A 26,944-nucleotide genomic window follows, 5' to 3' on the forward strand; every position below is an offset into this window, starting at 1 on the left:
GTTGTTGCATTCATGATTGCGATAATCCAAACTTTTATAAGCATTTAGTAGCCTTGTGGTGGAAGGAGGTCAACATTCTAAGCGGAGTTTTATAGTGTCTCTGGATGTCCCTGCTCCTTTCTGCTGCTTTAATCTGGTTATTTTTAAATCTTCATCTTCCAAAGTCATTTTCACTCGAAAAAGGTCGTAATCACAACAACCATGAGAAACATCAATTGTTTTGTGGAGACTCGGTGTTTAACAAGGTTTTCCAAATAGTAGCGCAAATATTATTTTGGATATATTCTCTAAAAATTGATGCGGTAGGGTTAGTTTTTATGTTCCTATCGAATCAGGGAAAATGCTGAGACATTAATCAAACATTTATATTAGCAACAACTTTATCCAAAATTTTCGCTTAGCAAAAATGTTTTTTCCGGATAATTGTACTAAGGTGGCGTTAATGTCGCATTTGAGAGTGGTTCATAAGAGGGCGGCGCAAATTTATCCATTTTAAACAAAAGTTTACGGAAAATCATATCATGGTCAAGTAGTTTTAGGGTTAGTAGCCAAAATTATCTATTATTGTAGCAAAAAAGTAGAGGATATAACACAATGTTTCGTGTCAATATTTGGCGAAAAAAGCAAAGCGAAGGAGAGGCTAATACAAACAAACAGTTTGTTTACAGAAAGATATTTAGGACTGTGGTAAATTAAAAAAATATTAAAGATAACAAGAAATTGAATAAGAAAAACAATTTAAAAACACAAAAATACCAAAGGATTGCAAAACTAGCCACTTTGTTTTCCCCAATCAGTGAGCCACAAAATTGATAAAAAAAACTCAACGGGGTAAGCTTTTTACGAATACCCGCATTCAATCATTTATTCACCAATAGAGGTGCAGAATTTATTGTTGACAAAATCTCGTCTGACTGCGTGCAGCAATATGGAAATCAAACAGGGAAAAAGGGTCAGTTTCTGAGTTAAGCTAGACGATTTAAATGACTAACCTATAGCTAAATTAGTTGTCATAATTATTAGGTGTACCAACTTGTTAGCAATGTAACCAGTTATATGCCATGCCCAACTTGTATTTTTTACTAAGTAAGACAAGCTTGATATGCTAGCTAGATGTAAGAGCTTGACTTGTATCAGGGTGAAGGTTAAGTTGACTATTGCCAATATATTGATTTGTTTTGGAGATAATTGGTAGTAACAGTTTTCCAGTTTAATACGCAATAGGTATATATTATATTGTAATAAACATTAATTTATTGTTTCTGATTTTTAGGCAATTAATCTTTCCTATAGCTAGGGCCTTCATCAAAAATATGTTGTGTTCGCGTCCTCCGACCGACTCACTTTGGTAATAAAAACCCGAGTCGGTAAGTCGGAAAAAGACCGGGAAAAAATTTCGTGAAATATTTTTTAAAAAAAAAATTTTTTTTCGACAGAATTAATTTATTTAAAATTGACAAAAACTCGTTAAAATTAATTTCGGTAAAAATTAATTTCTTTAGGCACTCCTGTGGCTACTGACAGTTTACAGGACGGCGAAAAATGGTCTACAAACGATGTCAAGTGGCGCTATAATGTCTTTGCCCTGGGAACAAATTTGCTTGCTCCGATCTGAAAATCCCGGGGAAAAATACGCCCGACCACCCGACCAACTCATTTTTGCGGGGTCTTCAGGACGCGAACACAACATTTTTGATGGTGGCCTAGTTCTTAATTAGGCTATCAACATGTTTTTTTGCTGTTCTATTGCATTGTCACAATGATTTTATTAGCTAAAAATATTCTATCAAGCCTCCTTTGATGATCCAAATATATATTTTTTATTATTTGTGCTGTCATATTGTGCTGTATAGTGTTTATAGTTTGTTTTGATTTTAGAATGCATGCCAGAGGTTAGCTACATCTCCTTTGTTTTATGAAGTGACAAAAAAGGGCTAAATTTCCTGTAAAAAAATTTTAATATGACTTCGCATAGCCTGAATAGTCTATTCCTAGCATAATTACTTTTGACAATTTTTATTTTTGCAAAGCAAATTACTCTTGATTGGTTCTTTAGAATTTGGACTAAGAAAATTCACGAACTATGCATGATGTCATGAGTATGCTGTGCAAGCGTGTTAGGTATATTTAACATCTTTGACAAGCCATATAGAGTTAAAAATGTTTTCAGGCTGTTTTCTTTCACGCATTTTGAACAATTTACATAAATTTGAATATTTAATTACCATAATTATGCTTAATGCTAACTCATGATGTCATAATTTCCCATAATTAGTGCAACTTTTAAGACAAATATCTCGAGAACGGATAAATATTTTTCAAAAAAATAAGATTTCTAGAGAACTTTCAAAGATCTTTTATATGAGGTCAACTTGATTTTTCGCAGGAGGTAACCTTTAAGGAGCAACCAAACTTTAAAAAAAAAGACAGCATGATAAATAGATAGAGCCATAGCTTCGATGGGGAGTCCTAGAGCATTTAATACTCTTTTTGAGCTACGCAGACCCAATTAGGTTTGCGCTCTACCATACAACTCCCTGCAACATTAAAGAGCCCTCACATTGTACCCTCTCCCCAATTTCCCTCACATGGCTTGTGTTGGGCTATGGTAACATTTAGTCGCTCATATTGAATCACCACCAAGGGGAATCAAACCCTGGTTTCCCACATAAAGTATGAGAGTTATAACCAAGCTACTGCTTCCGCTCTATGGGGACAAAAAGCATAAAATTATTTCTTGTCACTATGGTTTTAAGATTCTGAATGTTAAAAAAACGACTTCCATATGATTTTTTACATCGTTTTATAATTGTATCATGAAACGAATTTATATTTTATTTTCAAAACGATTTTGTATAAACTATGTAAAAATGAAACGATTGTGAAACTATTTTGAAACGATTAGAAAAAATTCTGAAACGATTCGATACGATTGTCAAAATATTATTTGTTATACGATGTAAAAGTCTTTGAAGTTATTGAAACGAATTTTGAAATGATATTGAACTAATTAAAAACCAATTAAACTTGTGTATAAATGTAAAATTATTGTTCCTCTTTTATTCAACACAACATTGACATCATCAACAACATCTTTTATCGTAAATATTGTAAAACAGTTTTTCAAAACTAAAAATAGACAGTTTTTCTTAAAACTAAAACAATTTTCTTTAAAATGGAAAATATTGCGATGAAAAAAATTTAAGAACGAAGAACGGCGATAGAAAAGCTTTGTTAGAGCGCATTTTAAAAATTTAAGAACGAAGAACGGTGATAGAAAAGCTTTTTGAGATTGTATTTTAAAATGTAAGAACGAAATGCGGCAATAAAAATGCATTTTCAGATCGCATTTTAAAAATTTAAGAACGAAGAGCGGCGATAGAAAAGCTTTTTCAGATTGCATTTTAAAAGTTTAAGAACGAAAAGCAGTGATAGAAATGCTTTTTTAGACCGCATTTTAAAAATTTAAGAATGAAGAACGGCGATAGAAAAGTTTCGTTAGTTCGTATTTTAAAAGTTTAAGAACAAAAAGCGGTGATAGGAATGCTTTTTTGAGATCGCATTTTGAAAGTTTAAGAACAAAAAGCGGCGATAGAAATGCCTTTTTACATCCCATTTTTAAAATGTAAGAACAAAATGCGGCGATAAAAATGCTTTTTCAGATCGCATTTTAAAAATTTAAGAACAAAATGCGGCGATAAAAATGCTTTTTCAGATCGCATTTTAAAAATTTAAGAACGAAAAGTGGCAATAGAAATGCTTTTTTAGATCGCATTTTAAAAATTTAAGAACAATCTCGGAGACGATCCCTAGGGGAGCTACTATATTTTACAGTTTATGCTGATTTTATTGATATTTAACGGGTATTGAGTGATGGTTTATATTTAAGGCTCTGGGAATTTTGAAACGTAAAAAATTGAGGCTTGTTTAATAAATTAATGAAAATAAAAGTATAAAAGTTATTTTGACTCGTTATTTTAAATTACAGTAGAATGCAGTGGTCGTTTTTTTTATATTTTCTCCAGCACAAAATTAAAACAGTCACATGGAAAGGGGTCAGCTATAGGTGTTGGTTTTTTCGGTGAAAAAGACCCGGCCATGAATGACAGAATGATACTTGCCAGGGGCTATTTTGTGGATATCTAAATAGGGTGCCAAAAATAGAGATTAAAATGCCTGAGAATTGCATTATTTCTTATTTTGAGCTAACTAGACTAAATAGTCTGACTTTCTGATTTTCCAGGTCTGGTCTGGCCATTTTTAAAAAAGTTTTTAAAATTTCTTTCTTCTTGTCCGAGCTTAAAAACGTTAAGGAAACATTATATGATACAAACAACATTTTGGTCAATAATGGTACTAAGCCGGGTTATTTTCTTAGTTGCTTGCATAACAAATTTATCAAGGTATTTCTATTATTATTACTTTTTTTAATTATTGTTACTGCATTGCCTCATAATTACTGTTATCCAAATTCACCTCAGAAATAGACATGTTAGATACATTGTATAAAATATTATCAAGGTCTGCATTATTTAACTATCTTTTTATTGTTTTATTGTTTTATTTTGTAATCATTGTTTAAACAGTTTTCTGAAAATAATTTTTTTTGTGGTGTGCATTTAAATGGATTGCAATTGATTTAAATATAGTCATACTGGGATAAACCAAGTTTTAAATCTTTATATCATCAAATAATAAGGGTTTACAAATATTTATATTTTGCATATCTTGTAGTGCTTATAAAATAGAAAAATAAACATGACAATGACAGAAGTTGAAAGAACATCTTTACATGCAGAAGATGATGGGGAAGAAGATGATGATGAACTTCTCACTCCAAGGGTAAATAGTGTATTCTTCTAATAATCTGGTAGCCAGGGGTTCAATCATAGGTGTTGTACTAAATTCTAACATAATTAGTATAGGCATTTGCCTGAAGTTTTCAAACGAAAAGGTTAGGTATCTAAAATTGTTTTGTGCATTTTTCAAAACTTGTTACACGTCTTTTTATGTACCTCGTAGATTGATTTATGCACATTAAAACCTTGTGTGCACACGCGTGTACGCAATTCGTGCACCTCACCGTACGCCTCAATATCAGTTGTATTAATTTTTGTCTGTAATAAAACGAATATAGGAATATATGAATTAAATTTTGATTAATGATATAAGCACAAGATAAGGAAACAGTTTCACAATTTTTTGTCTAGGGTAAATTGACCAAGGAATTTTTTTCAAGTTATTGACTTCACGTTATAGGCTTTTTCATAGTCTGGTGCCTGCCCTTGAGTTTACATGTTGTTTACATACAATCCCTTTTGAAAATGGGAATTACGCACATTTCAGTGGAAGTTTATATCTGGTTTATCAATGATGAGAAGACAAGAAAAGATACAGGATCATGAATAAATAGAAATCTGATTTAACCATTGAACTTTGTAAAATTCACTTTTATTTTTACCGTCACAGATTTCCATGCACCTTGAGCAAAGTTTAGGTGCACACTTACGAGCGTGTATCTAATTTTTAAAGCCCTGTTTGTGCTTTACGGACTACAGTAGGAAAAATTTAATTCATGTATCAGCAAATTTGGCAATGCTGTCGTAATTTCTGTCATATGTCAACAAGGCAATGCCAATAAAGTTGCCAACATGAAAAAACTACCCAGCAATGTATGTTGTTGAATGGAATACACTCACTGGGTTTGTCTGAAGATATATTAGATAGCAGAGTGACCACTCCTCCTTAAATAACCTTAGAAAAAGAAAATCTCCTTAAAAGTACTTAAATATACTTAAAAAAATTGAAATTTTAGCTATTCTCCTTAATTTCTCCCTATTTATTATTTTTTTTATCGTAACTTTTTTGGAAATGTGTTCATGGATTGTTCATTACCAGTAAAATAAGACATATTCTCTGTTACCTGAAATCCTATATTTTCTATCGTTTAGGGCATATAATATGTATCTATATAATAATACGCTAAGTGTGTGTGTGTGTCTGTGTGTCTGTAACAGGCAGAGTGGATTATATTTTTCACAATTTGCTTTAAAAGCGTCTATAATGTATCCCCTATAAAAAGGTTCTGTTTTTATAAACGTTTTGTTGATGATTTTGGTTAGCTAAAACAAATCATGTGATAAAATAAATGATTTCATTTAGTTCAGAATTTTATTGCACATGCTAATTTAAATTTAATGTGACGAATTAATTAATGTGGTTGTTGTTGTGGTCCATTTCGTTTAAAAGTTTTAATTTATTGTTTATGTCTTTCAAATGAAATTCACAACAAATCATTTCGCGATAAGTTTTGGAGCGGAAAAACTCCAGAGGATTCTGCTTAGTTAAAATGTTTTTTAGCCTCCTTTTTAATGAATTATTCACAAACCTTTTCTGATAAAAAGCAGAATAAATTTAAGTGGATTCTCCACAATTTTAAATAACTAGTAATATTTAATTTAAAGGTTTCCTGCTGCTTCTTTTCTAGGAGTTGTTAGATTAGATGTGGAAGGTAACCAGGGATTTCAATAATTTTGTCTGCCATACTATCTCAACATTCACTAGACACAAATCTGTTTCAGCGTTGCACAAATCGCCTACATAAACGAAGTTTAATCCAAACTCGTTCCCAGGGTCTTTTATTTCTTGTATTTCTATAATATGTATCATAGAACATAGTATGATGTAACATTAAAGATAGAGAACTAAAATTGGTTTTCTCCTTAATTATCCTTATTTTTTTATTTTTTTATTCTCGTTCGTAGCAAAATATCCTTAAAAAATGTCAATTTGTCTCCTTAAATCTCCTTAATATCCTTACTTTTCTTCTCATCATCCCTGGATAGGTTATACCACTATTACTAAGTGAAACTAAAAAAATAGAAACGCAAATCTATCATTGTATGTGGTATCATAAAGAGGTCCAGGATGATATACTCCCTAAAATTGGAAATGTGTTCTTAACTACCTTTTTTATATACAACATTGCTAAACAACTGCCATGTCTTTTAACAGAAAGGTACGTTTTATATAGTGAAAAAAAGGCTTTGATTTTTTTTTTTGGTGTTGCAACTATTATTTTGCTGACACAAATCAAATTCACAGTAGCAATTTCTGAAAACCAAACACTGTTGCTAAATTTTCTAGATTCCCTACAAAATAGTGTGGAAAAAAGGGGACATTTAGTGCTATAAAAAGTTACTTGGATTTTAAATGTGTTATATATTGTAGGAAAAGCATTCTCGGCTTGACAGTGAGAGTATTGATGATGTATTTACCAATGCATAGTAAGGTTTTTCAATGATTTGTTTTTGTTTACTTTTTATAAGCCTCGCCTACATATCCAATTGAGTGTGTGTAATATTTAAACCAACTAAAATCCTATAACCTAATGCAAAGTTTATCTCTATTTTAGTCATAAATCTTCTTCAAGTGAATCTATATCTCAAAGCATTTCACCTAAAAAGAGCGGCTCAGAAAACAGTGCAGGATATCACGAAACTAATGTAAAAGGACTGATCGGTGGACTAAACACAGCTCCAAATATGGCAGTAACAACTAGCAGTTCAATAGTATTACCATCTTTTATCAACGGCGGACAGCACAGCTATTCACTGGATGCATTTGATCCATGTAGCAGTTTAACAAAACAATACCATAACGCAAGTAGCTTGTTGCAAAATTTTTCAGCCAGTCGAGCATACTTTGACAATGCAGGAAAATACATTGATAATACTGGGAAGTATTTTGACAATAAATATTTTACTGGACAGGCATCTGATTTTAGTAGTCTCCTAACAAAAAATTCTGTATCAACATCTAGTTACCCATTTATTCCCAACAATATATCTGGATTTGCACCTCCACAAAACATTATTGGTTCGAAATCATCTTTTCAACAATTCTCTGCTGGGTTTCAGACATTAACAACAAGTTCTTTTTCAACGTTAGGTTCAAACAGTTATTCTTCTGCTTTTAATGTACCATATTTCAATTCGAAACTTACTACATCAGACACTGTAAACAACAACTATTTATATCCTGCAAGTTTGTTCAACAACAGCAAGTTGCCACCATATACACAATCTCAAAGTTCAACTCAAATTTATCCTCCTTATGGAAACAATAGTTTATTTCAAACAGGTGTTGTTAACTCGCCTTTGTTAGGCTCTACCGTAACAGAACCTGATAACAATGTGTCAAATTATAACCAATCACCAATGTTACACAGTAGTGGGAACAATACACAAAGTGCAAACACAACTGAATCAATTCCAGTTGGATTACATTCTCCAAGTAAGTGCATATATTTTATTGAGGGCTATAATTCATGTAATTTATTTATATACTTCAGTTCCATACTAGTTGTCAATCCAAGTAAAAATCCACAGGAATTCACTTGATTTACAAATTTCCCGGATATATTTATATACATGTGCATTCTGTACCACATCTGGTTTTTTAATGCAATGTGCAACAATCAAATTGGTTTATTGATTGAGTTTTCAAAATATAGTTTCAGTTTGTTCAGGGAATTTGTTGTTATAGTTCACTCTGGTGATCTACCATTAATAGCTGTTGATATTGGCAGGTTTTTTTTGCAATCATCTCCAAAGTAGAGGTTAAATTATTTAGCTTCCCCCAAATAAAATCTGTGTGAATTATTTTTAATTTGTATGTATTGGGAAGTGTAATTTAACTTCTTTTAGCTTCGCCATTTTCCCCAACAATTCCGTTGATGGGTTCTTCAGCTAATGCAATGCCATCAAATCAAAATTCTGGTTTTGATGCACGACTGAATTACCAAGTATGCATCATCGTAAAGTTTAAATGAATTTTTCTTCCAATTTTTTCTATACATGAATGCAAAAGGCTTTTTTTTTAATCTGCTAGCAGTTGTTACTCACTTTTATCTAGTCATACTTCCATGCCAAAACCTCTCCATCTGTTAAAAACTATTTGTCTAATGGTGATGATTTATTATTCTTTTTTTTTCAGAATGACTCTGCTTATAATAATGTTTACTGTGATATAAATCAACAACAACAAAATATTTCGTACGATAATCCTGAAAAGTATGGACGCAGAAAACATAAATTACCACAAAATGTGAAGAAAGTTACTACAAAGTCCAAAAAGTCTTTACAACTTGAACCTGATCATGGTCTAGAAGTAAGAGTTCAAATCTCAATAGTATCACTTGGATTGTTTGACAGCATTATTTTATCTGTTTTCTTATATTCCCTCTTTTTGATTTGGTGCCTAAGAAAAAAATATTTAACACTTAATTTTATGGGACTTTTTTTTGTTATTTTGGACCTTATTCGCAAAATTTAGTTTCGCAAAATTGCATTATTTAGAGAAAATTGCAAGAATGCGATTGGCAAAAGTTATTTTCAACCCTTTTCGCAAAATTTAGTTTCGCAAAATTGCATTATTTAGAGCAAATTGCAAGAATACGATTGGCAAAATCAATCGCAAAAACAAGTTTCACAAAAATCTCAGTAGCTTAAAATAAAGAAAAATTGATCTATTAAAATGACTTTCTTGTTAATTTTAGAGAATCTTCATTTGGGATTTAGACGAGACAATTATAATTTTTCATTCTTTGATCACTGGAGAGTATGCTTCCAAATTTGGAAAGGTATTCTGTTTATTAATTTTACATTCTAAACTTTTTATGTATATTTTTTTAAGTTAATATTTTTTTTTAGGATGTCCCTTCCACCGCTTCACTAGGTTTGCGAATCGAAGAACTTGTTTACCATATAGCTGCATCACATTTGTTTTTCTCTGATTTAGAGGTTATTTTTACTCGTCATTATTTATGGCATTATCATTTTTGTTACATTGTGGTCGTTTTTAGCATTGATGCCGTTGTTTTTACTTGTCGGCATTTATGTTGCCGTTTTGTCCGTTATAGTCGTTGTTTTTAGCATTGCTGTTGCCTTTTTTGCCTTGTTGCCATTTCTCTGTTGTGGTCGTTGTTCTTAATAATGATGTCGTCATTTTAACATTAACATTTCTGTTAGTACATGATATATACTTCTGCTCAGGAGTATATCCAAATTCACATCGATGATGTTTCTGCTGATGACAACGGACAAGATTTGAGGTACGTTAACTTTTCTCCACCAATTTAATAATCCTTGTTATTATTTCTTGCATCACAAACCTTTACTTTTTCAGCGACTACAACTTTGAGTCTGATGGTTTTAATAGTGGCTCTTCTTCTAACATGTTACACTTTCCCGCTGCTGGTAGGCGGGGTGTTGATTGGATGCGCAAACTAGCTTTCAGATATCGACGTGTGAAGGAACTGTACAGCTTGTATCGCAGCAATGTTGATGGTACAATGTTTTTTGTTTTGTTAGTGCACATAATGCTGTGCTCTTGGTAAACTAATTGTAGCAGGGTACAACAGGCTATTTCGAGAAATGTTACCACCAGTGTCAATTTGTTAACACTCTGATATTTTTATTGAATTTATTTTTAACATGATTTATATTTTTTAGAATTTCTTGGAACCAGCAAAAAAGACCAATGGATTTCACTGCAGGTTGAGCTGGAACAACTTTCTGATTCATGGCACACGTTGGCTAACAAGTGTTTAAGTGCTATTAATCGACGGTATTGAGATATTCTCTCCTATTGTTAGGGTTGCCATTTTTTTAGGGGCAAATTTGTAAAGATTTAAGGACTTTTGAGGAGAATTTTCAACTATTTTTAAATAAATCAATGTAATTTGCTAAAAAATTACACTCCGATTTCAGGAGATATTTCTATTTTTTTAAGGAAATCAAGAAAAAGAAAGATTTTTAAACTAATACCCTGAGAGAAGAGAAAACTAATGTTATTTTTTATAAAGTATAATGGATGCAACCTAAAAGATTAAACAAGCTTGACTACTGTGTTTCAAGTATTAATCTTAAAATAGCTCTGCAAAATTAAATTTTAGTCCTAAAAATGCTTCTTTTAGAGGAGATTTACGAAAGACTTTCTAAATTGAGAATTTTTGAAAACACGTGGCATCCTTTTTTATATTTTATAGTTTAAAAATTGTAAGATGGTGTTAATTAATAGTAAGTTTTTTTAACTTTTAGAAGTAACTGCGTGAATATTTTGGTCTCATCAAGTCATCTAATTCCTACGCTTGCGAAGAGCATGCTGTATGGTCTTGGTAGCTTATTTCCCATCGAAAATATTTATTCAGCTGCAAAAGTTGGTAAGAACCTTTTATTTATCTTAGAGAAACATGCAATGAAAATTTGGTGTGTTTAGGTGGTCTCAATAATAGAGAAATTGGAATACAATGCTGAACAAGGGGCGATTTACTAAAATGTTAGTAATATAGTGGACTGTTAAGATCAGTGAGGTGGTTTAGTAAAATTTGTGGGGTGATTAAGTAGTATTTGTGGGGTGGTTAAGTAACATTTGTGGGGTGATTTAGTAATATTTGTGGGGCGGTTTAGTAGCATTTGTGGGGTGGTTAAGTAACATTTGTGGGGCGGTTTAGTAGCATTTGTGGGGCGGTTTAGTAGCATTTGTTGGGTGGTTTAGTAGCATTTGTGGGCGGTTTAGTAGCATTTGTTGGGTGGTTTAGTAGCATTTGTGGGGCAGTTTAGTAACATTTGTGGGGCGGTTTGATAACATTTTGTGGGTGGTTTTGTAACATTTGTGAGTGCTTAAGTAACATTTTTGGGGCGGTTTACTAACATTTCGGGGTGGGGTTTTGTAACATCCGGAAGGCAGATTAGTAACAAGAAGGAACAACAGGAAATAGGGCTTCGCAAAAAAACAAACTAAAAGCCCGTTCTTGTATGAAGCACCTAGCTGTACGAAGTTAAGACATCTAGTAGCAGGATTTCTGTTGCATTTATTCTCTTGCAATTCTGTAGGAAAAGAATCGTGCTTTCAACGTGTGCAAAGTAGATTTGGTCGAAAGTGTACCTATGTTGTCGTTGGGAATGGAAGGGAGGAAGAAGTATCAAGCAAGCAGGTGATTTTTAGTTTCTTTTCTCACATCTATCTGTCTTTCTGTCTGTCTAAAAATACAGAAAATGTTTTTAGCTTGGCTTCCCGTTTTGGAGGATAACAAACCACGGAGATTTAATAAATTTGCAACAAGCTTTAGAATTAGGTCACTTATGATAAAACAATGAAGATTGTTATTGGTTCATTATGTTGATCAGCAATTTCAGGTGGCACCGCTTTGGTTTCCTTGTGAAGACAAGAATATATTATTTTAAAAATGATAGACGAGTTGTTTTTTTACTCTATGATAATAATTTTAGTTTGAGAATCTGTATTCTTTAGTTTTTAACATCTTATAGAGAGTTTATAAAGTACTTCATCCTGCTCTTATTATTGCTTCTTATTCGACATGACATTGAAATAGTAAATAGTATATTTTGTATATTGGAGATAATGATTATATTATAAATTTTTTGATTTGTTTGTTTGTTTATTTTTTTGTTTATTAATCATACGAATGTTTTTCATGTTATCATGGAAACATATACACAATTGTGTCTAAAGGATAATTTAAAAATTTTTTTTTTATTACAGATATATGAATTATATGGAACTTTTATATCAGATACGCATTTTTATAAAGATAGATTACTGTATATTTTTTTAATATCTCTTTTGCGAATGTAGAACGAGTTGAACGAATGTCATAAATGAGCTGTTCTGAAAATTTTAAACATTTTACTATATTAGAGAAGCATTATCCGTATCTAGGTTATTAGGTTGTTCCTTGGATGAGTAAAAAACAGTTTTTCTTTCCTCCGAAGTTTATTTTAGTAACGTGCTTTAGTGAAAATTGAAGGAAAGTTGAAACCTTAGGTAAAAGCTTCGTAAATTTGAACTAGAGGCCAGTATTGATTGGTGGAGATTTTCAAGAATAATGTTGTAGCTAAGAGTAACACTTGACAGAGGTATCCACTCTGTCAGGAAAGTGAAGAATTGTCGGAAATTTTCAACATTGTTAAAGGGTCTACAAAACGAGCTATTGATTTTTTACTTCAGTGACTTACACAAAAGTCTTTTGGCAGGAAAAATCTTTACGAGCAATGAAAACTTCTTAAATCTTCAGGGATGTCATATTGACGCCTAAATATAACTGCAAACGACAAAAAGTACTATACAAATATTCAATATCCATAAGCCTTGCTTTTAAATCAAGTGTTGTGGTCAAAGAAACTTTCAACTTCTTTTACCATCGCATATATAACTAGTCAAATCAACAACAATGATTTTAAAATATTGTTAGAGGTATTAATTACCTTCTGAAGGCTATCATATTTAAATCTACATTTATCTACATGTCAGGAATTCTAGTTAAAATAACTAGAATTCCTGACATGTAGATAAAATATAGGAAAAATAAAGAGTTAACATTAAGTGGACAGCCTGGATGTTTAAAATGTTGATTTTTTTGTCATCGCCAGGTTAAATTCACCCACAGTGATAATAATTGATAAATAACAAGATAATGAAGAACGTTTTTTAGGTACAATAATATACAATATATATATTATATGTATATGGTATTATATTTAGTACTTCGATATATTTTTCGTTTCTGATGAGAAGTAACTCGTTCTACTTTTTACTTTTTTATATTCGAATGATTTCTAACTGTAAGAATATTTTTTTATAAGCATAGGAGCTTTATAAAAAGAGAAAATATATGTAAATGTTAGGTAATTTATTTGTTTGTTTCGTTCGAGACGTTATTTTAATGTAAATCAACAAATATCCTAGTTGCCTGATAGCCTAGTGGTAGAGCGTTCGCTTACAGTGCAGGTGGTCTTAGGTTCAAACCCTAGTCGAGTCATACCAAAGACTATAAAAGTGTGATTTAGCCTTCCTGCTTAGCGTTCAGCATGATAATAGGATTGATATCTTAGGCTGTTGTATACTTAAGCGATTTCCGTATTTGCCTCTTTGCAGCACCTTCGTTGATAGCAGCACTAATAGAAACTGAGAAGGCTACACTGGGTAAACGATTTCAATAATTCAGTAAAGCCTAGGTTTCTTAATTATTTCATGATTTTAGTATCAAAAGTTTCTTCTGTGGTTTCTTAAGAACAAAGAGGTAATTTATCAAACATTAATATTGAGCCTTCCAGTGTTATATTTTTAAAAATTTGTGCGATCTCACAAACAAGTAGTGAACAACTGAAATTCTCCGTACATGTTAACATGCGTCGTAAGAAAATTGCGGTATTAGACAGTTTATAATCTATATATAAAAACAAATCTAGTTTTTCTTAAAATAATATAGCTCGTAGTATCGAGTCTGTTATAAACAGGTTTTGTATAAAAAAACATGTGCATTCTTTCTAACAGAAAGTTAGTTAAACCCTTACAATTAAAAGTATGTATTGCCCCATGGTATGTTAAAAAAAGTCTCTGCGGTATGTTACTTCACCCCGCTGGATTTCAATCGACCCCCATTGAGTTTAAATTAAACATACAAATAAAAGATTTTAATCAAAATGACAACAAAACAAAAAAGAAAGAATACGTGATAGGTTGTTGTGGGTAAAAAATGTTTTGGTACGTGAACAAAAAAACATGTGAATTTGTAACGCGTGACTGGATATGACGTCATCAGTTTTAATCTAATTTTCCATGAAAAATATATCAACAAAGGACCTCACTTCCTTGTTGTTGCGAATGTTTTCAACACTCTGCAGTGTATAGAAGATATTGAGTTAGAAAACATTCTACAGTGAAATTAAAGCTGTTGAAGACGTGATTTCTAAAGCGTGTTTGAAAAGATGAGAGGAGCGACATATATGAAAGTAGCCTTACTTATTTTTGCCATATTGCAACTATCTTACGCCTTTACAGGAGCTGGCATTGGAGATTTTACAAGAATCGGAAAAAGGAGTTACGGCCAGGTTCGTATTTTTAAATTTTTAAAGAATACGTTTTTTATAAGAACCTAGTTTATAAGCCTGAATTTATTCGTAGCTAAATAAAAAGCAATGTCAGTCTAGATTTCTAAGAAAAATATTTTTGAACAGTTTTTCCTCTTTCCCTCTTTAAAATTCATGTGTCTGTTTATAATAGGATAATTTGTTTTAATTTTATAAAAAATTTATTGCAATCCATAATCTGATCATATGCTTCCCTATTGTGGAAAAATCTAAATTCATAACTAACTGTGGAAAAACGCAGATAAGAAAGAGGCAAAAAGGTACGGACATGAGGATATCCAGTCTCTGAATTTTAGACGCACCCATAGAATAACCGTGAAGTTTTACAAAATTTAATATTTCTTTTTTTCTTCTTAATTTTAGGAACATCCAATCCAACGTACATGTAGACAAGTCTTAGAAATTTGCATGGAGTACAGAAAAAAAAGAAAATGAATAAATAAATAAATTTTATCATCAAAATAAAACTTATAATAGTAAATAATGTTGCTTTTATCTTCCCGGTAACTGTTAATGATAAAACTTCGTTTTTAACTTGAGTGTGTGTGGCCTTTTCCTCAAATACTCGTACAAATTCGGTGGAGATGAAATGTTTCTTAACTTTCTCAAATTATTTCGAGAAAGATTAATTAACGAACTGAAAATCTACATACATAACTGAAAACCATCAACCTCGCCTCAAAGCGTCTTCTACGTCTATGATAATCTGACGGGATGACTTCGTAATATTACGAGCCGATCCGTCCAGAATAGCATAGGCGTAGAAGAGACATTGGGATGAGGTTGCTAAATGACGTGACGTAATCATGGGCGGTAAAATTACATTACAAAAAGGATTATGAGATTAAGATTGTGTTTTTCTATTTTTGCTCTATGAGGATGAAACGTTCTATGGGAAATAGACTGCACGCTTTTTTGTACAGGCGGAAATTTTATCTAACCCAATTAAAAGTCTCTCCAGTTTTTTGAAAATTAATCAATCTGAGACTTGAAATGTAAGGCGCTGGGAACGAGTTTGTACAACCTCGTCTTTATCGGTTTTTGCCTTTTCTAACCGCTAGCGGCTTGACATCAGGTAACAAACCCTAAGGACGAAGATGCCTGCAGCTATCTGCTAAACAAGGTCAGCCTTCAGCATCAGAATATTTGATTTTTGTGGGAGAGAGTTAAAAAAGGTGAATTTTGGCTGGTAAATCTGAAAAAAACTGCCAAACATTCACTTTTATGAGATGTCCAGATTCTAATTAGGGCAGGCGTCTATTAAAACAGCAATTTTATAAGGTTCCTTTATACAGATCAACAAACGCTAATGAAATCCATGTTCCTAGATATAACTTCTTAAAGGTGAATTTCCACCCAAAAACGAAATGGAACGGAACAGACTGTTGTGGTTTCTGGAGTCTAATTGGTCAAAGAACTTTTCCGCTCAAAACTGTTTCAGTCTAAACTGAAAATTGAAATCATTTCAACCTTTCTTGCAGGCATGAACGGAAAAAAACTTATAAACAAAAGAATAATTTGCAAATAGTCAATCAAATCTAAATTTTTCTTGTTCTGTTCCATTTTATGTTGCTGTTGAATATAAATTAAGCTTTACTAGGCCGCCGTTGTGTCAAAAAGAGGAGAAAGTCCTTGGTACGAAGTTACTATAGATCTTTTGATATTATTTGTTTTCCAAATTTAGAACTTATTTAGCACTGCCCTTTTAATGGTGCCCATTTTGAAAAAAATATATAAAGAAAAGAAATACGCTATTATATCATTCTCGCTCCCAGAGCTCTTTAAGATTAACCAAGAGGTTTATTAAAAAGAGCTCTGGGGACGAAAATGATATTATGCCTGTATATAGATCTGCATGTAATTAAGATTTTACCTCGCCTATTCAATTTATCGTTTAAAAATGTTGGATACATGCAATCTAGGTGACAAGGGCTGCTATCTATATCAGTTGGGTTGGGCGAGATAAAAAGCGCTGTAAGTTTTATACCCGTAATATTATATCGGCAAAAAAACAGTAAATACACTAAAATAGTAAATTCACACTTTTATAAAGCTACCTTGAAGAGTAAGCGAAAACAAAATATCGTGCGAAAAATATTAAGCACGTACAAGAGTTTGGTGTAAGTGAAAATACCCTATTCAATAAAAGACGACCCATTTCAATCCTGTATTGAATCTGTTCACTTGGAAACGCAAACAATAATAACATTCAACACAAAATGAAACGATAAACACGAATATAGAATTTTTGACCGTACCTTCGTAAAAGATAAATTATTGAATAAAATGAAACTCAGCGAAATAATGGATGGAGGTATACCGGTTGTAATAAAATAAAAAATAAAAAGACGGAAGAGGAGAATTTTATATGTATCGTAAAAAAATTTCGCAAATATATTTTAAGTATTTTCTGTCGTCCAATCAACTTATTTGAAGGACGTGATACATTTTCTACAGCTGTAGTCGTAGAAAAGTAATTTTTAAAACGAACCCCCCTGTTCGCTACATTTCGCTTTTTAATATTTTATTTATCGTTTCAATTCCAATATAATTTTCCTCATTTTGTAACAATGCTTCATGAGAATATTAAATTTTCTCCAAGTTAAAAATAAAATTTAAATTCACAAGGTCTCTATCTCGTCGAGTTTTCTCCCTTCTGAAAAATTACACCAAAACAGAATCAAGAAAACGTAATGATCTGTGCACAGTTCTTTATTTACGTAAGTTATTTTCTTTTTACTTTACCAAAATCTTGGCGGGAAATTTAGTTAGGAAATCGTATCCTTTATGTTATATTTTTGCTGACAAAAAAATGCTGACGTCATTTCCTTACTAACTTTTGTTTTAGATTCTGCATGTGGTCAGTTTTGTGTCTGTCTGCAATGGTAAGAATTGTTTCGTAATATTTTGAAAAATATATAGTCACATGAGTTGGTCGCGAATTTTTTTTATTACTTTTTCATTTAGGAGGCATCGTCGCGAACTTCACCGTAATATACGATTATGTATCAAGCGATGAGATTGTTATTCTGCAAAATGCTATCGAGGATATTGGTGCCATCTCATCTATGCCCGTTGTACCGTACAGCATACACAGTCCAGACGGTAAGATATAGATCTCTAACAGTTTTTAATGAAATCTTATAAAGTAAATTTTTTGGTATTTTTGACTATTTTCGCGAAATGTCGCTAAGGATATTACATTCTGTAAATTGCGAAAAAATAAAACATCCGAGGTTAATAATTCCTAAAATTAAAATGCTATTTAAGTTGAAGCTTGCTGTAATGATGTAGCGTTAGTAGAACGACTTCATACAAACACATTAAAAAAAATGGAAGAATGACGTCATCAGTGCCACTAATGACGCCATACACGTGATCTGCAAAATGGAATATTCTGATTCCGATAATATAACAACCTTGGTCTGCATTATATACATTTACTGTTATGTATTGGCAATAAAATGGCGGGAAATCCCAGGAAATTATAAAATTCGTTTTTTTTAATCAGAATGCATGCTAAAAGTTAAAAGAATTCAAAATCAAAAAGACAACCTCGTCCCAAGGCCTTTTCTTTTCTTTCTGACGACAAGAAGAAATATTTCTTGGTATAACAGAGTATCTTAAAAACCAACTTTTGAAAAGGCCAGTTAAACAATCCAGTAACATGGTTTGCTACTAAACTTTAATTTTTGCATTTAACATTTGTATTTTGCATCTTATTCCGTCATTCCCCAAATTTGACCTAACGTCACTCACAGTCGAGCCTTAAAAAAAATTAACAATCAATATCATTTGCATTATATTTTCTATTTCAGAAATATATTACTTCTTCTGTTGCATCTTCTTCTCTTTCAACTTCTTCTGTTACATCTTCTTCTCTTTCAACTTCTTCTGTTGCATCTTCTTCTCTTTCAACTTCTTCTGTTGCATCTTCTTCTCTTTTAACTTCTTCTGTTGCATCTTCTTCTCTTTCAACTTCTTCTGTTCCATCTTCTTCTCTTTCAACTTCTTCTGTTGCATCTTCTTCTCTTTCAACTTCTTCTGTTGCATCTTCTTCTCTTTCAACTTCTTCTGTTGCATCTTCTTCTCTTTCAACTTCTTCTGTTGCATCTTCTTCTTCAACTTTGTCTGTTGTTTCATTGTCTTCTTCTTTTATACTGTTCTATTGCATCTTTTTTTTCTTCTACATCATTTTTTACATCTTCTTCTTCTTTTATATCGTTTTCTCCTTATATACTTTTATTTCCTATGAACTCTCCAAAATTAACTACTATGTTTTCAAATTATAAGTTACGCAAAATTCAGTAAAAATTTATGGGTTGACTACTGTTTTTAAAATGTATAGTCGTCCAGAGATGCCATTAGAAAAAAATTACAATAAAAACATTTCACGATATAGATAATAAAAATGACTATTGAATTATTTTATTTAAATTGACTTTTTTTACAGTTCCTCCTCCACCGTTAAATGTGTCAGCAACAGCTTTGTCAAAGTCGGAAATCAAGGTTACATGGACTCCAGTTAATTTTACCTCACCAAACTTGACTATTGTTGGATACACAGCATTCTACAAGCGCGTTCTTGACCCGGGTGATACATGGCAGAGATTGACAACAATGGTATAGTTATTTTTTTCAAATTTTCCTAAAGTTTCTAATTCGATAATTCTTTTCATGGAAGCGGAATAAATTCATGAACAAAATTTTCACCTGAGAAATTTTTCTCTTTCATGATTATGTTTTTAGCATTGGAACAGATCGTTAATATTGGTTAACTTGATGCCACATACAACTTACACAATCCGAGTGGTGGCTTTTCACCGTCAAGGAAATGGAATTGCGTCTCAATTTTTCGACGAGAAAACGTTGGAAGGAGGTATATTATTTTAAGTTGTTGTCTCTCTGTCACCTTGGAGGAAAGAATACGGATCCTTCAACCGAAGATTTTACCTTTTTATCATAGACTAAATTTATCTCGATCAAATTATCCTTGATTCTATTATATTTTAGAAATCATTCAACTCAGACTTTTAATTTTTATACGACCTAGGGCAAAAGTTGTTACTTTGTGACGTCTCAATTGTTTTTATTCTTCATATCATCTTTAGTTCCTGAATCTAAACCGGAGAAATTCACCTGCGTGTCTGAAAATCCATCAACGATTAGCTTATCGTGGCTTATTTATAACAGCACAGCGTGGAATGGTGATGCAAAAGGATACATAGCTTGGTATAGGGTGTACAACTCCGGGACAGAGCTTAACAATATTACATTTTCAGCATCAGCTCGAACGGGTGTGCTAGATGAACTGAAGCAATACACTAAGTATGAAATATATCTTGCAGCACAAACGCGAGTGGGGAGTGGACCAAAAGCCTGGTGCGTTATTGATACGGCAGAAGGAGGTAGGTCACGTGACAAAAATAAATCATCCATAAAACTGTTGTTGCATTATTGTATTATTTTTTTATATATATAGTACCGTCTGTTGGACCTAAAATAATTTACTGGGAACTTACTCCAACCCGACCATTAGAGGCGCTGGTTCGATGGGATCCTATTCCTGAGGAGAAAATTAACGGTCGACTTAGTGGATACAAGATTTACTACGGTGTATCAAGAAATGGAAAAATTAGAATTGAATATCCTGACATGAAATTTATAAAAGTAAGTATGTAGAAAAGAGCACTAACATAAAAAATATTTTTCAAAACAAACAAACAAATAATTTCGTTTTTTATTATTATTATTGTTAAGGTTGACCAATTCACATTTGAAGTTGTATTAAAAGAAAACTTGGAACCATCAATGGAGTTAACAGTGGAAATAGCTGGCTTGACAAAAATTGGAGAAGGAGAGCGAAGTAGACCTGTTTATGTCGGTTCGTAAAATCTCAAAGTTTACTAGGAAAACGATTAACGTTATGACATATTTGCACTTCCTCGCAGAGATTTTGTTTTCAAAGACAAGCAATTATTTTTTACATTGTCTTTAGAAACATGCACATGTCCGATTTCTATCTATACAGCATGGTTTTCTAACAAGCCTTACGTTTACAAAAATCAGGATGAGAATGATACCATTGGTATCTTTCCCGATTACTTAAACAAAATGGTCAACCAACTATGCGCAGGGTGCCATGGTCTTAGACGCCACAACTCTCAGACACCGTCCACGCTCTATTGGGACAGGACCAAAGATGGTAAAAACCCGAAAAGAAAAGGTGAAGTACCAAAAAATATTTGTGTTGATACCACTTAACAAAAAACCAATAATATTTATTTATATTCTTGTGTTTTAGATGAGAAAGATTTGAAAGAAAAAGTAGGAAACAACGTTCACTTTCACGTCGCCATGTTTGGTCGTTCAGAGATCGAGAATTTCCAATCCAGTTACAAATTTGTTTCAATTATTAACAGTCCTGGGTCAGCATTTATAGTGCGCGACCCGATGGGTGAACTGGATAAAACTGCCGCCATTATGTCTTCTTTGTTTAGTTGTTGGCCAGCTGTTATTATCATCATAGTTTTATCCATGGTGGCAGGAATTGTTGTCTGGTTATTGGTACATCTTCTAACATTTTTCCTCACTATTTAATACGATCTTTTTAAAACAAACTCATTGTTGGTGCATGTTCTGATATTTTTGTAGTAAAGACCTTCTACACAACATAATTAAGACAAAATTTTTCAAGTCAATAGACCTTTCCCGAATTTCCTAATTATGCCAAACTCAATGAAAGCGGTCGATACTAAAAATGATTCTTTTCCCTAAGTTCCTTAGCAAAATATAGAACAAATTACCTAATTTCGTAGATGTTTCTGTTCGTTAAGTGCCTCAATTCCGAGCTGAAAGTTACGGTCAAACCCTTTATATAGCCGAGTTTTCTAAGAATAGCCTCGTTTTTCAAAGTAATTATTTTCCTCAAATCTAAATAAAATCCAACCAGAATATTATATTGCTCTAAACACTACATTTTTTCATATTTAATATTCTATCTGACTATTCTTATTTAAAGAGAATAGAACCATCATAAAATTTTGGATGAAGTCATAATTATTATAATTTATGAAATTCGGGAAAGGTGTATTGGTATTCTTGATTTCAGGAAAATTTTGCCCAAAATATACTAATAAGCGTCGTACTTTCTATAAATATTTTACGAAATGAAAAATCAATCTTTGCCCGCGAAATCAGCAGTGATTTCAATACCCTTTTTTATACACAGGAGCATATATTTTAATCTACTTAAATAATTTTATCCACTGGCACTGCTAAATTTCAATTTCGATGAAATTTACGAACTTAAATCAACAGATTTGTAAGCCTGTAAAATAGATAACAACAGCGATATGATATTTTTAGATGATCACAATAAAAAAGAAGAATAAAAATTTTTCTTACTTTAAAATTCTTGATGTTAATATTTTATCTAATGTATGAGAGTTGTTCTGATTCATGTGCAGGATTGTGAGAGTAACGCGGAGGATTTTCCAAACGAAAGCTTTATCAGAGGCATCTACCACGGTACATACTGGGCCTTTGTTAGCATGACAACGATTGGGTAAGTGTTACTCCCTACTAGTCATAGATTCTTATTTAATATCAGTAAAAAATTTGTTTGCTGATGACTATAATTATTCAGGTACGGTGACAAAACCCCACGAAGTTGTATGGCACAGTCAGTTGCGATTGTTTGGATGCTGATGGGACCCATCATCAACGGTATTGTTATCGGCGCCATAACAACCTCCTTGACAACGATCAACCTGGAAAGTGATCCAAAGATTTACGGGAGCGTGGTAATAAAAACTCTTCATTGTGTGTTATGAAAAACGCTGCATGGTTATTTGCTGATTTGTTTTTTTTCAAAATTTCTTAGGTGGGTGCTCTTGCAGGGTCGTTCGAATACAACCTGGGTGTCCGAAGAAACGCTAAAATGAATACGACAGGTGGGTATCATTAAAATCACAGTGTGAACTTAATCGTTCGTACTGTTTAGAAATAGAGCAACCTACTTCTCGGGGCTTTTAAGGTATTTTTTAAAGAGGTTGTAAATTGAGCTTCAATTTTTTTTAGGAAAAAATTATTTGAACACATCCGAGTTATTTGATGATATCGTGGCTAGAAAGATTGATGGAATTTTAATAGATTCCTTGGTAGCTGCTGATAAAGCTGACGAAATGGGCAAGCGAAATCTAAAACTGTCCAAGATTATTCCAGAAGCTTCAGGGTGGGGTGTCATACTCTCTGCAGAAATGATCAAATTAGAACCAGATATTCGGACATATGTAAAAGCACACGAGAGCGAAATGAAGGAATTGGTAGCCAACCGAACGGAGGGTAAATTAACGGTACGTTTTTAATTTTAATAAGTAATTGCAGGTTTCTCCAGAGTACAGTGAAGTCAGGCGAAACCAGTTCTAAATATGTTGCTAGTAAGCACAGGTTAAATTTAGACTATATTCGAGATAAAAAAGAAACAATGCATGCAATTTTTTGTATTCTCTTGTCACCTTTTACCTCTTTTTTCCCCATCTACTCTAAGGGCAGAAACTTTTGCGGGCAAAAACTTTCGCGTAAGACGATATCTGGAACAAATTTCACGGAAAAACTTTCGCAAAAGGTCAACATCGCAGAAATTATTTAATTAAAGTTTGCATCCATTACTGTTTTAAGGAAAAGGGACATCGAGAAATGTTCATAGCACAAAAGAAGAATGAAAACACCAAATGTTATTGATGATTAAAGAATACAACCTCGTCCCCATGGGTTCTTGCCTTTTTGACGCGCTAGCGGCTTTAACATCAGGAAACAAACTCTGGGCACAAGGGGCGCTTTCAAACGTGCCAGCATATTTCTGCACTTAAAACAAGATTTCGAGGAATTACTTTCAATATTTAGGTAAAATCCAAACCACCATCTAACCTCACCACTGGTATCGTGGATCCAAATTCTAAAATATTCAAAGATTTCGTTTATTATGGTTTGGTAGCACTTATCGTTCTCTCCATTTTCGGATTAACATACTCATATGGTTACTTGAAAATGCGCCGAAGAAAAATTGTTCCATTTAGTGAGTAGCCATTTTATGTATCTTAACTCGGGAATACTTTCGTCAATTTTCCCGCCAAAAATTTTCCCTGCCTTTTTTTAAATTTTTTGTTATACTAATTAGTTTAATCATTAGGAAAAGTCAAGGCCGGTGAAACCATGGTTACTTTTTTGTTATAAATGAATTTAGAAATGTTTGCTATAGAAGGACAAAAATGGCAACGACGATGATTGACGATCTGGAACCATATTTTAAATGTTGTCCCCTCCCCCTTTCCTTCCACAATTTTTGTCAGAGAATAAGGTATAGTCAGTGGGGAAATCATTCATTCTCGTTACATTCCTCAATGAATTTTTCCTTGATAAGGTATCTCTTTTTCGTTATTTTCTTTCATTTGTAAGAACATGTAGGAAAAGTTTCTTATCAAAAATAACCAGCTGCTAAGAACAGAGAAATGAACAATCGGAGATAAATTTTAAAATTATTTAAAAGGTACGTAGCGCAGAAAAATTTGTTCGAATTGAACATTGTAATTATTCCTACAGACTCGCCTAACCTTTCGTAAACCACACACAGAAAATTACTTGTTGAAACAATTTCGGACTTTTTCCATAGGTCAAGAGCATCGTGAGTTGCTTGAAAACGACTTGTCCGGTATGATGCAAAAGTTCTGTTTGCAGACAATGAAGATGATCAAAGACACAAGCGCTAATCATGAGTCTGAACTCAAAAGATTTTTTTGGAAAAAAGGTAAACACAGCTGAATTCTTTTAAAACTTTTTTCTTACTCTTTGCTTTCTAAAAAAAAGCGGGTTAGAATAAACGGTGGATGGAAAATGTTTTTACAAAATTAATAGCCGGGGGTTGGGAAAATGGAATAAATTTTTGCGAGAATTAAATTTTGCGATTTCGCAAATTTTTGTTTGTTTCGCGAATTGCTTTGATTGCATCTATCACCATTTACGAAATTAAATTCTCGCGAAATCTAACATTTTCAAAAATTTGATTAAATCTTGAAATTAAATTCCGTTAAGGTATATATTTTTTAGACGTTGAAAATCAATCACAAAGGATTTTTACTAGTAGTGACGGATCTCTTATGTTAATACGAAAAGTTTTGTTTTGTACTGAAAATACTGTACTAGGTCATAATTCGGCTTTCCAAAGAAGATGTTTCTTTTCCCTGCAAAATGCCCAGATGCGAAAAATAAGTCTAATTTGTTTATCGCATATTTAAACATTGCGTAATTGTCGTCAATGATATTATTAAAGTTGGTGAACCATTACAGTGCAAATTTAAGTTGGAGGCCAAATAACTTGACAACTAGTAGAAAATACTGACTTTATCTCCTGCGTGGGTAACGAAAAACTAAAATAAGACCAATTTCCTAAAGTTTGGTCAACCCACCCGTTTTGGAAGAGGCGGGTTGTTGATGTCATCAAAAAAGCCTTTTAAACTTCAATAACTTTTTAACGGTTTGTCAAAAGCACATGTTCAAGTACATTTTCTTGGTCTGCGCTTCAACCTCTACACAATAGAGATGAGTAAACAAATTGTTAAAAAAAATATCTTGTGTTACAATGATTCATTGCTGATGTCATCAAAATTCTTAACACCTATTTTTTCTTTTGTCCTTCTTGCCAAGTGGATTTTTCCACGAGCTCTTTTTAACTAATTTGATATTAGTGCAAGCCACCAGGCTAATAAAAATATTCGAGGGACCTAATAAATAAAGGTTGGAAATTCACCTCCAAAAGTTTATAGCCATTGGGGTAAGAATGTTTAAGGTTGAAAATAAAACGAGTACACGTGTCTAACAACTGACAATACGATAGGTTATTCATTTGGTATCGATGCCTGGTTTAAACAGAAAACCATGACAGAGGAGATTTTGAAGAAAGATATTCGTTACCAAGAAATCATGTTTCACGACCTGCAAAAAGAAAATGCATTAAATAGAATGAGTACCGTCACAAAATGGAAAAGAGGCAAGAAAATTATTTCGAGAGCTATCAGAGTGATGCCATCAAAATCTTCCACTGTCTAAAATTTGGAACATGTAATTAATTAACCGGCTATTCATCGTTGATTTGTGCCGAACACGTGTGGTAATGTTATTTTTTGTTGAAATTTCTTTGAACACATTTGTAAATAACTCACACTTATTGTTCTACGGTTTTAGCCAATAGAACTTTAATATGGGCTCCTTTTTTTGTAGCCGTTTTTAGTACCGAGAATAGTGTAGCACGGCAGGATATCAGTCTAGTGTAGCGTTACGGAAATTATTAGTTTTTGAGTGTTACACCAGACTACTTTGTTGCACAAGGTACAAAAACCTGGTTATTCATTTTGCATTATTGTTTATGTACAGTTGGTTTCGCTAGTACCTAGAATTTTTAAGAAGCTACAATCACCCACATAAATATTGAGAATTTTCGATTTTTGACAAAAAAAATTTCACAAACTCGCACCACAAGTCTTCTCAAACTCCACGTACTGCCTGCAGGCTCACGGAACTTTAGCTTTAGCTTCGACTTAAGAAAAGTTCACTAGAACGAAGCCTTACAGTGCTGCTATAGGCTAGTTATAGCTTTTTACATGTTTAAACCGTGTCAGTTTGAAAAATGGACATTTGCGTCAACGGCCATTTCTGGTTTTTTGATAGAATTTCTAGTTTGTCTCAAAGATTATGTGGATGGTTGTAGATTTGTATTTCGTACGAGTTCCACCAGGCCAAAATTCGTTTTGAAAAACGAAATAAATCAAAAGTAGTTGTTTTTACCGCTTTTTAAGTCTAGGTTTTAACAAAGCAGTGTTTACAAATTTGAACTCATTTTTCTACTTTCATATTTTTCATTCTTCTTTTGCTGCGCCAGTTGAAATTAATTAATTATTAATACCGTGAGTATTTTTCTGCACAATTAACTAAAG

At 32.6% G+C, this 26,944-nt stretch overlaps 3 protein-coding genes and 1 long non-coding RNA gene across 5 annotated transcripts; 3 read left to right on the plus strand and 1 right to left on the minus strand.

Annotated features, from left to right (window-relative positions):
• Positions 1–4,715: 4,715 nt before the first annotated feature.
• Positions 4,716–13,713, plus strand: LOC130654692 (eyes absent homolog 2-like). 2 transcript variants are annotated; one of them, XM_057457308.1, is made up of 13 exons: positions 4,716–4,842; positions 7,231–7,286; positions 7,415–8,295; positions 8,709–8,806; positions 8,998–9,171; positions 9,560–9,643; positions 9,714–9,803; positions 10,032–10,114; positions 10,189–10,349; positions 10,515–10,629; positions 11,103–11,224; positions 11,898–11,998; positions 12,070–13,713. In XM_057457308.1, the coding sequence occupies exons 1-13, from the start codon at positions 4,759–4,761 to the stop codon at positions 12,148–12,150; spliced, it is 2,130 nt and encodes a 709-aa protein (XP_057313291.1). In that variant the 5' UTR covers positions 4,716–4,758; the 3' UTR covers positions 12,151–13,713. The 2 variants fall into 2 exon arrangements, with proteins under 2 accessions (XP_057313291.1, XP_057313292.1); XM_057457309.1 differs by having other exon boundaries at positions 10,056–10,114.
• A 703-nt stretch (positions 13,714–14,416) lies between these two features.
• Positions 14,417–15,438, plus strand: LOC130655552 (uncharacterized). Its single transcript, XR_008984682.1, has 2 exons — positions 14,417–14,915; positions 15,318–15,438. It is a non-coding gene; the product is annotated as an uncharacterized LOC130655552 (long non-coding RNA).
• Positions 15,439–17,501: 2,063 nt separating this feature from the next.
• Positions 17,502–26,172, plus strand: LOC130655548 (uncharacterized). Its single transcript, XM_057458324.1, has 17 exons — positions 17,502–17,674; positions 17,803–17,839; positions 17,922–18,059; positions 19,408–19,577; positions 19,704–19,833; positions 20,066–20,362; positions 20,437–20,624; positions 20,715–20,838; positions 20,953–21,180; positions 21,259–21,521; positions 22,424–22,521; positions 22,603–22,759; positions 22,840–22,909; positions 23,037–23,311; positions 23,862–24,033; positions 24,628–24,762; positions 25,849–26,172. Exons 1-17 carry the CDS (start codon positions 17,648–17,650, stop codon positions 26,058–26,060), a joined length of 2,721 nt encoding a protein of 906 aa, XP_057314307.1. The 5' UTR covers positions 17,502–17,647; the 3' UTR covers positions 26,061–26,172.
• Positions 18,516–19,219, minus strand: LOC130655550 (DNA ligase 1-like). Its single transcript, XM_057458326.1, has one exon. It carries the CDS (start codon positions 19,095–19,097, stop codon positions 18,822–18,824), a length of 276 nt encoding a protein of 91 aa, XP_057314309.1. The 5' UTR covers positions 19,098–19,219; the 3' UTR covers positions 18,516–18,821.
• Positions 26,173–26,944: the final 772 nt, after the last annotated feature.

The sequence above is a fragment of the Hydractinia symbiolongicarpus genome, chromosome 8 (genome assembly GCF_029227915.1).
Source record: "Hydractinia symbiolongicarpus strain clone_291-10 chromosome 8, HSymV2.1, whole genome shotgun sequence".
In the NCBI taxonomy this organism is placed as follows: Eukaryota; Metazoa; Cnidaria; class Hydrozoa; order Anthoathecata; family Hydractiniidae; genus Hydractinia; species Hydractinia symbiolongicarpus.